Genomic DNA, 10,857 nt, shown 5'->3' on the forward strand with positions numbered 1-10,857 from the left:
AATTTGTGATTATTATTCAATTATCAATCAAGCAAGAAGTAACATTATAGGTATGTCGTGAAAGATACTTACGTCCATTAACTAAAATTTTTGTTGTCGAGTGTTTAACAAATGCGAATTTCAAATGTTAGAAACAGCAAAGTCGTTAAATTCCATCGAGAAGAGTTTTTGTTGCCATGTTAAAAATAATCAATGGAAAATGTTTTAGTGTCGAACATTTTCTATTTTAGGTTAAGATATCGTTATATTGTATTTGGATTAAAATTTATGTGAATGATAGCCAATATGGTTCAAATCTATTTGTACTTTCATTTTATACAAAGAGTAATGAATGCAGAATTTTAGTTTATTTATTCTTTTAAGGTACAAGCTCTTCTCAAAGTTAACTTTATGCCTTCAACAAAAGCGAGGAATGTGAAAAGAAACTATTTACTGAGGAAATGGATTAATGTTAGTATCTATGAGAAAACTAATCACTACTGCAGAAAGGGTGCAAAACCTAACCATTTTCTTATTATTTAAACGGCAATAATGGTCTCAAAAGTTACGATATGGAAATTATTAATAAAAAATAAATTAATTTTGATTCACAGGGTCTATAACCCTATAACCCTATAACCATAATATATATATATGTGGGACGCAGATCTGGCAACGCCAGCACACGAGCATAAGGAAGTAAAAAAGAAGAAACAAACGTAGTGTGGCAGTGCAGAAAGAAGACGTGTGAAGTAATGACGTGTGTGCGGAAGAACAAACAGTTTTTTTCATTTATATATATTTTTTTTGTAATTTAATTAATTAGTTTTGATTCTAATAAAAAGGAATCCTACAAATTGGGGGCTCAACAGGGATTTGAATTTCCGGCAATTGTGAAATTCAGTCTACACAATGACTTGCTTAAATGACTTCGTAAGCAGCAGCCTGCGCAGTAGCAGCAAAAACATAATAATAGCGTTGCATAAATTTATATACCAAGAAGAAGGTGATAGAAATAATCGAAAGAGATTGAGAGAATTTTCTGGATTCGATTACGACGAAAATGACAAGGCGTATGCAAGCAAATGCGAATATATTAAAAATAATTTGACTGAACGTGATTTGGTTTCAATTTGTATTGTACTAAATATAAGTTATTGTGTTAAAGATGTACAACTGCACATATTTCGAAATCTACGTAAAAATTTTTTGTTGTCCGAAAACGCAAACGACGATGAATGTAATGACGAAGAAGGAGATGAAGAAGTCGATGATGATGATGACGAAGAAGGAGATGAAGAAGTCGATGATGACGTTGACAGTAAACGCACTTTCAGAGGCAATGAACGCGAGTTTAAAAAATCTCATGACGATAATGGCAATAAAATGTTTGAAGTGGATGATAATAATAAAGCAGCAGCGTACACACGTACAAAATTTTTACAAAGAGAAGCACCAAAATTTGCAATGAACTTTCGCGATATAGAGGACTCAATTAGACCATTTGATGGCACAAATATCATTTCGGTAGAAAGGTGGATTGAAGAATTCGAGGAACAAGCTGCACTGATGTATTGGGATGGGTTTCAAAAACTAGTGTTTGCAAAAAAATCTCTTAGAGGCATTGCTAAACTTTTTATTTTGAGTGAAAGAGGTTTAAATTCGTGGTGTGCTTTAAAACACGCCCTGTTAAATGAGTTTCGAACAACAACAAATAGCGCACAATTGCATAAGCAACTTAGTGCTCGCAAAATAAAAAAAGATGAAAATGTGTTTGAATATTTTTATCAAATGAAAGATATCGCATCTCGCGGCAATATCGAAGACGAAGCGCTGATTCAGTATATAATAGATGGAATTAGAGACGGTTATGTAAATAAAATGATACTATATGGTGCAAAGAACCTTAATGAATTTAAAGACAAATTAAGATCATATGAAACAATGTGTGAAAAAAGTAAGCAAGTTAACGATTTTAAACAAAGCGAAAAGAAAAGTTTCTCAACAAATAAAACAGAAGTGAAATGCTACAATTGTGGTGAAAAGGGACATTTGTCCATGAATTGCAAAAATAAAAATCGAGGTACTAAATGCTTTAAGTGCAACCAGTACGGACATATTTCTAAAAACTGTGAACAAGCCGAAAACAAAATAAATACGCGCAGTTTACAGCAAAAAAACAATTTAACTACCAAATCCATTTTTATTGGCAATTTACAGTGCGCAGCCCTATTCGATACAGGCAGTAAATTTAATATAATTCGCGAAGACTTATACAACAAGTTGAATAAGCCTATCTTAGAAAAATGTAACGTATGTTTAATTGGTTTCGGTAGTGATCGCAATTCAAATAGGATTAAACCGATTGGACATTTTAAAAACTTAATTAAAATTGACGATAATGAGTTCATATTAGATTTTTATGTCGTTCCAATTCGGTGCATGGACTTACAAGTGATCATTGGCGAAGAACTATGCTTATACGCTGAAATTTTATTTAATCGTGATGGTATAAACGTTCGTAAAATCCTCGACGAAGACGATCCCATAGACGAAGAAGCTAAAATAATGAAAATTGACTTAGTAAATGACAACAAAACGATTGATATCGACAAAACCGCTAGTGAGAATGCGAGACGACAGGTACGTGAAATGATCATAAATTATCAGCCGAATCAATGTAAAACAACACAAGTGGCGATGTACATAGTGCTCAAAGACGAAACACCCATTTATTCTAGGCCGCGTAGATTACCGTTCACGGAGAGGTGCATTGTGGATGAGCAAGTGGAACAGTGGTTGAAAAATGGTGTAATTGAACGATCGGAGTCAGAATTCAGTAGCCCAGTTGTATTGATAAAAAAACGCGACGGTACACCACGCTTGTGTATTGACTTTAGAAGAATTAATAAAGTATTGGTGAAAGACCGTTTTCCGTTGCCACTAATAGAAGACCAACTCGATCGGCTACAAAGTGGTAAGGTGTTCAGTACAATTGACTTAAAGAATGGATTTTTCCATGTGCCCGTGGCAGAATTGTGTCGTAAATACACGTCATTTGTTACACATAATGGACAATATCAATTCTGTAGAGTGCCATTTGGATTGTCGAACTCACCAGGTGTTTTTCAAAGACATATAAACGCGATATTTCGTGAATTAACTAATGAAGGTATAGCTTTACCATACGTTGATGATATCATTATACCCGCAGCAAATGAAGAACAAGCCGTACAAAACCTAAAAGTTGTATTACAGCGGTGTGCAGACTTTGGACTTGAATTGAATTTTAAAAAATGCAAGTTTCTAATGAGAAAAGTGGAATTTCTAGGGCACACAATACAAGATCAAAAAATATCACCGTCAGAAGTTAAGGTTGAAGCTCTACGCAAATACAAATTGCCGCAAACATTAAAACAATTGGAAAGTTTTCTTGGGTTGGCGAGTTATTTTAGAAAATTCATACCTAAATTCTCGCTAATTGCCAAGCCTTTAACAGATTTAAGGAAACACAATGTGAAATTTGAAATAAAAGATGAACAGATTACTGCATTTAATACGTTGAAGACCATCTTAAGCGAAAAACCGGTACTAAACATTTTTAATCAAAAATCTGAAACGGAAGTGCATACAGATGCTTCGATAGAAGGATATGGAGCCGTTTTATTGCAAAAATCACCAGACGACGAACAATGGCATCCTGTGTATTATATGAGTAAAAAAACCACTGACGCACAAAGAAAATATACAAGTTACGAACTAGAAATATTGGCTGTTATTGAAGCTTTCAAAAAGTTTAGAGTATACATTTCTGGGTATGCATTTTAAGCTCGTTACTGATTGTAACGCATTTGCGATGACATTGGGAAAGAAAGACTTGTGCACGAGAGTAGCCCGTTGGATATTGTTCTTAGAGGAGTACGATTACGAAGTTCAGCATCGTGTTGGTTCGCGAATGAAGCATGTTGATGCTTTAAGCCGCTACGCCGTTATGTGCATAGATGAAGATAATATTCTTTCTAAAATACGGAGAGCACAGATGCAAGACGAAAACCTGAAAACGATATCGGATATTCTACAAGAAAAATCTTCATACAACGATTATTTTAAGAAAGGAGAGTTGTTGTATAAGCTGAGAAATGACCAAGAACTTATTGTTGTACCTAAGAGTATGCAGCGTGAAATAATTAGACATGCACATGAAAAGGGACATTTTGCCGTAAAAAAAACAAGTGAACTACTCCGAAATGACTATTTTATACCTCAATTGGAAGAAAAAATACAAAAACACATTATGAATTGTATTCCATGTATCGTTGTGAATCGGAAGCAGGGTAAGCAAGAAGGCGAACTACACTCATTGATTAAAGAAAGTATACCATTACACACGTACCATGTTGATTTTTTGGGACCATTAGAATCAACGAACAAACAATATAAGCATATCTTTGTCGTTATTGACTCTTTTACTAAATTCTGTTGGATATATCCAACTCGAACCACATCAGCTAACGAGGCTATATCCCGATTGCGTACGCAAAGCATAGTTTTTGGTAATCCTAATCAAATAATATCAGACCGAGGTGCTGCTTTCTCTTCAGATGATTTTCGTAAGTATTGCGAGGGTGAAAGTATTAAACACATCAAAATTACTACGGGCTTAGCCAGGGCCAACGGACAAGTCGAAAGATTGAATAGCATTATTGCACCAGTTTTGGCAAAATTAAGCATGGCAGATCCAACTAAATGGTATAAAAATGTTGACAAAGTGCAGCAGATAATAAACTCCACGTATTGCAGAAGTACTGGAACGACGCCTTTTGAATTACTAATTGGTGCTAAAATGCAAACAAAGGAAGATATTCAGATCAAAAAAATTATCGAAGAGGAAATTACAACGATTTTTAATGAAGACCGAGAAGAAATGAGGCAACGCGCAAAGCAACAAATACTGAAAATCCAGTTAGAAAATAAGAATGCATATAACCAAAGACGCAGGCCAGCCGTAAAGTACAAAGTAGGCGACGTAGTCGCAATCAAAAGGACGCAGTTTTCGGGAGGACTGAAGCTAAAACCAAAATACTTAGGACCTTACGAGGTCGAGAGAGTTAAATCAAACGATACGTATGATGTTATAAAAATCGGAAAAAGCGAAGGGTCAAAGCGGACTAGCAGTTGCGCAGAGTATATGAAGCCTTGGGCAGTTGCTGACAATGACACTTCATTCGGGTCGAACGAATCGCAGGATGGCCGATTGTGGGACGCAGATCTGGCAACGCCAGCACACGAGCATAAGGAAGTAAAAAAGAAGAAACAAACGTAGTGTGGCAGTGCAGAAAGAAGACGTGTGAAGTAATGACGTGTGTGCGGAAGAACAAACAGTTTTTTTTCATTTATATATATTTTTTTTGTAATTTAATTAATTAGTTTTGATTCTAATAAAAAGGAATCCTACATGTATACATTTATTATTGTAAAATGTGTGCTGTCATTATTGTAAAATTTTAACATATTTAATAAATATATGTTGATGTTCGCAATATCCAAATTTTGGCTTTTCTTTGCATTATTTTATTAAATGCAGTGGCACTAAACTTTGAATATGTAACATTTATCAAGGCCAGTACATTGGCATTAATTCTTGGTTGCTAGACACAACAAAGAATTTTGTTGTAAATTTAATACATAATGGGTATATGTTGAGCTTGCACTTTGGGCAAAAAAAAGGTAAATGAATTGAGTAAAATTTGGATATTGTTATTATAATGATTTGTAACAATTTAGTATTTGTCAAAATTAATTAAATAAAATTGAGATTGAAATCAATATTTGATCTCCTTATTTCAAAAGTCAGAGTTTCACTTCAAGTGCTGGAAACTCATCCTTTCAGTAAGAAATGTTGATAAGGAGTTACAGTTAAAGTGCTATTAACTCAAATACTTAAGTATTAATTCATTAACATAAACTTTTCTAAAATTTTAAAGAATTAAAAGATCCATTTATTTGGGTTATAGTATAACTATTGAATTGATTTATAAAATCAAAAAAAAAAAAAATTGATTTATAAAAACTTCGTGTACTTAACTTATACGTATATTGTTTCGAAATGATAATATTTTTTATCACTTTGTAATTATTTATTTATATATTGTTTCGAAATGATAATATTTTATATACATTTTTTTTTTTTTTTATTATTATATAAATACAATCTGTAGAAGAACATTCAGTGTTACTTATGAATATAAAAATAGAAAAAGTGATTTGTAGACATGTGCGGGACACTCAGTAGTAAACACCGCTAAAGATTAAATTACAACTAATAATAATGATGACTAATAATAGTGAGTAAATAGTTGGCTATAAATATTTAATTTCAGTGAGTTTACAATTACGATTCACGTGTTTAGGGTTCTACTTGGCAAGTCCGACGTAGAAAATCTTCTTAGTCGACGTGGATGATTGATATGTGATAGTAGCTCGTGTACTAGTGGGTTCGGGTGATTTGATGGTCTTATACGATAGTTTTTGCTGACTGTTTGTATTGTTTCAAACACTGATGGGACGTGGAGATCGCGCTGTAAAGTACTATTTGGGATATACCATGGAGCAGCCGCACATAAACGAAGTATTTTTGATTCAAATCTTTGCAATATCGCTATATTAGATTTTGCAGCTGTTCCCCAGATCGAGACACCGTAGGTCCATATTGGTTTTAAAATAACTTAATATAAAAGTACTTTATTGTTTAGTGATAGTTTTGAATTTTGGCAAAGAAGCCAGTGCATGGAGCGCATTTTTAGACCCAGTTGCTTGCGTTGCTTGTTCCTTTATTCCTCTGTCTATGTGCACTTCTTTGTATTCATTAAAATGCATGATTGAGTTCCACGAGGCATTCTGTACGGTTGTATTAAATTGCTCCACCGCAGATTCGATATCGGTACCAGTTTTGAGTGGGATGTTGGTTGTTAAATTTTCATTTATGATGCTTCTGAAAATACTCCAGTCTGTACTTTTGTTGTATAATCGAGGCTCTTTGTTCTTTACAAAAATTTTAGAGTTCAACTTCACTCCATAAGAGTGGTCTGAGGAAAGATCTAAACTGGAATGAATCGATAATAGTGAGCTTGAAATGCCTTTAAATATGCAAAAATCGATCACGTCTGGAACTTTATTGTGGTCTGTTGGCCAGTAAGTTGGTTCACCAGTTGATGCGTGAAGCAAATCGTTGGCCTGCATAGTCTTAAACAATTCGCGGCCTCTTGGTGTAATTAGTCTGGAGCCCCAGTGAGTATTGAGTATTGCATTGAAGTCCCCAGCAGCTATAAATTTTTGACCAAGCGTGTGGAAAAATTCCTCAAACTGATGACTTTTAATTTTTTGGTTTGGTGGGCAATAGATAGAGGCTATACATATTGGACCTTTATTGTTTTTAACTGTTAATGATATTGACTGAAGAAATGGTTTTTCGTATTTGTTGTGCACAGAGTGATCAATATCGCTTTTCATGATTATCGCAGCTCCTCCGCGAGCATTTCCAGATGGGTGGTTGGCACCGTATATAAAATACTTCGGAAATCTGAGACGGCTTCTTTGGTTGAAGTGGATATTAACATAATATCAATATTTTTGTCAGTGAGAAAAGTCTGTAGTTCGCTGCTATGTTGAGCTAACCCATTAGCATTCCAGAAAGCAATTTTAAATGCACTCATTATTTTGACGTATTAGCGACGAACGCTGTTAAAATATTTAGCATAGTACTCATTTGTTGTATTAGTGTTTTAATCATTACTTGCAGCTCTGACATATCATTGTTTTCTGATCTTGTTTGTGGTTCACTAGTGATGGTTTGGCCGTTACTTACGACATTAGAGTATGTTCGACCAGCTTGAACGAACTCTGTGCGCGTTGGTGGACTAGTGGTTTCTTTTCTACGGAGAGGTGGAAACGCTTTTTGTTGAAGCTGCCTGTATACTTCACAGCCCTTGTAATTAGCTGATTTCCGTTGCACAATACACATTTTACTTCATTGTCGACTACATTACGAGTACACTCTGATGTCAAGTGATTACCAGGGCATTTTACACAGCGGGGCGCCTCTTCGATTTCACCGACTGGCATAGAAGGATGCATGCCTCTCAATACAACGTTAAAACTTCTGTCTTGTTTGAGTTTATAGGTATGGAACTCAGTTTTTTTGTTTCAAGAGCCTTAGTGATTGCAGAGTATTTTTCTGGGCTACTAATCTGTATTTTAACCTCATTGTTGGCAAGTATTTTAAAGTTATATTCGTTAGGGGCTATTTCATTCAGAAGCTGCCTTAATGGTTGTATATTACCGACTCCTGCAACAAATATTGGGGGAGGATTTGAGATTGTAATTTTTTCATTTTGCTCAATGGACTTTTCTGATGAATGAGAGTCTTCATCTAGCACGGAATATCGGTTAGAGTTTTTTTTTTGGGTTCAGTTGACAACCAATAGGTATCCAGCTTCTTTTGTTTGATATTTGACCTTTGTCGAGCTCCTTGGGGACTTGAACGACTTCTTTTTGACGAGTTTACCCGTTGCCATTCTGGTTGCGTTGTTTCACCAAATCTTTTTGTACAAATGGAAGTGTTTGTTGGCGTGCTTTTGACGCTACTTACCGATTGAGTGTCGCTTTCTTCGTCACCAGTGTATTTCCACATTTTTTTTTGGCTGGAATTGGTGTTGTTTGCGTTTTTTGATGAGAAGCTTTTTTGAGAAATTAATGCGTGCAAGCGGTTCAATAAAAAAAGTGAACCTCCAATGTTATGCAAAGTAAATACAAAAGAGAAAAGAAATGACTGAGCGAAAATCGCTTTACATTTGACTAGAGGTTCAATCAACCTAACTGAACCATAAGTTCATACAAAGCGTGCAAATACAATCGAAGTCACTGTTGCTGTTTTATATGGGCAAATGGTTCAGTAAAAAAACTGAACCGTGCATAGTGAATACAAAATAAAAGAGTAAATGAATGCATGAGAGTTTCTTACTATTATGTAGAGGTTGGAAATAAATCAAAAACAAAGTCATTATTGCAATTTTATAATAGCAAATAGTAAAAGTAAAGAAAAAAATTAAAGAAATTTGAAGTGAAAAATAATATTTAGAAATGGATAAATGTGTGATTAAAAATTTGATTCAAATATCTTTTTTTAAACGATTTTCTGAAAATAAGATTTTAATTCATAAAATGAATACACCAACTCCAGATATGAAGAATTTGCTACCTGATGTAAAAATGTCGAAATCAGTGGTAAGTCGCCATTTTCCAACAGCTATAGCTTTATGGTAAAAAAACCAGTGGATCACAGGCTGCGAACATTGAAATAAATTGTTTTGTTGGTCTTGTATGCTATTTGCTTGTGGAACGGACAAAACTTAGAAGTAGAGGGAATACGTTGAAATTCTGTTTTGATCTAATTGTGAACACCTTGCCAAAAAGCTGACGCCTCGCTACTGATAAGCATATTTGCCTGGCTAGAACATTGCATTACTTTATCGCGCAGTGTCTAATTCCCGTTACATAAATACCGCAACAAAGTGTGGGTTTAAACTGATTGTTATTTATAAGCTATGTCAATATGAGTACGAACACTACAATTCGTAGATTAGCTAAACAGTTCTAGCGCAATCCTAGACAGGCAAAATGGGGTGCATTTAGTGAGATGTTTAATAGTAAAATTGATTATAGCCCGGCTTGACTTAACTCGATGAAAAAATTGGAGTGAAGGTTAAACTCACTTACTTAAAACATCCAATCTCCCTTGAAGTCACCTTGCCCAAGCGCTCATGCAAAACAATGTCAGAACGACAGGCTTTCAAAAACGCTTTTCAAGAATCCAAAAAAGTGTCCTAGAATTCTTATTGTCTAAAATTTGAAAGCATTAAAAAATCATCCAGATTACTTAAAGTGTAAGCAATTTGTTATTCTTGCCGCTCTCTTATTAATAAAACAGTTGAAAGTCCAACTAAGTCGTTAGCTGACTCCCTCTCGCTATTAATAAATTTCTATTTTCCCGGCTCTTCCGACGATCCTCCAAAGGTACTACCGTATCGTTCAACCAACTCAGGTGAATTTAATTAGTAAGTGGTATCTTTTAGAAGAATCAAGTGAGCAGTCGACTTCATTTTTCTGCGTAAGAGTCCAGATCCGGATGGGCTCTTACCAACTATGTTATAATCTCTGGGAGATATAGCCATAAATTGATTGTGACGATTTTCTATAGCTTTTTTTTATTCACGATTTTCCTTTTACTCAATCACGTCACTGTGGCCTAGACACAAGTTAGAGTAGTTTTTATTACAAAGACAGGTAGAATAGGTCACAATACGGTCAAGGACTATCGACCCATTAGCTTAACTTCCTTCATGTTTAACATACTAATAGAACTGCTCGATGTTTATATGAGATCGATACCAAGTTTCATAAACTTATCCGACGCTCAGCATGCTTATCTTAAAGAAAACGCAACGTAATGCCGTCCATCAAGAAATGACCGTTTTTGAGACAATTTATGCATGTCAAAGATAATTAAATAGAATTAAACCGTTCAGGAACTGATAATACAGTAAAAGTGGAGCATAAGTTTATAACATGTTCTTTTAAATTACACAACGGATATTTACTTTTTTCTTATGAAATATTTTTTTCGCACATTGATAATGATTTCGCTTTTTTACTTTGCTAATTCTTTCTGCTCTTCCTATTTGGATTTCATGGCCGCATCCATCCTTAACATAACTAAATAAATAAGAAGAGCGTTTGGTTTTTATCATTTTCTATTGATAATAGGGAGCTAAAAATTGCAGAAACAGTGTCTATGATATTGAGCAGTGCAAAAACAGATGG

At 34.6% G+C, this 10,857-nt stretch overlaps 1 protein-coding gene across 1 annotated transcript; it reads left to right on the forward strand.

Moving 5' to 3' along the window:
* Window positions 1–891: 891 nt before the first annotated feature.
* LOC119677205 lies at window positions 892–3,807 on the forward strand. The gene is made up of 2 exons (XM_038088477.1): window positions 892–1,633; window positions 1,778–3,807. The coding sequence occupies exons 1-2, from the start codon at window positions 892–894 to the stop codon at window positions 3,805–3,807; spliced, it is 2,772 nt and encodes a 923-aa protein (XP_037944405.1).
* The last annotated feature ends 7,050 nt before the right edge of the window (window positions 3,808–10,857 follow it).

This window comes from Teleopsis dalmanni, chromosome 2 (assembly GCF_002237135.1).
Source record: "Teleopsis dalmanni isolate 2A chromosome 2, ASM223713v2, whole genome shotgun sequence".
NCBI lineage: Eukaryota > Metazoa > Arthropoda > Insecta > Diptera > Diopsidae > Teleopsis > Teleopsis dalmanni.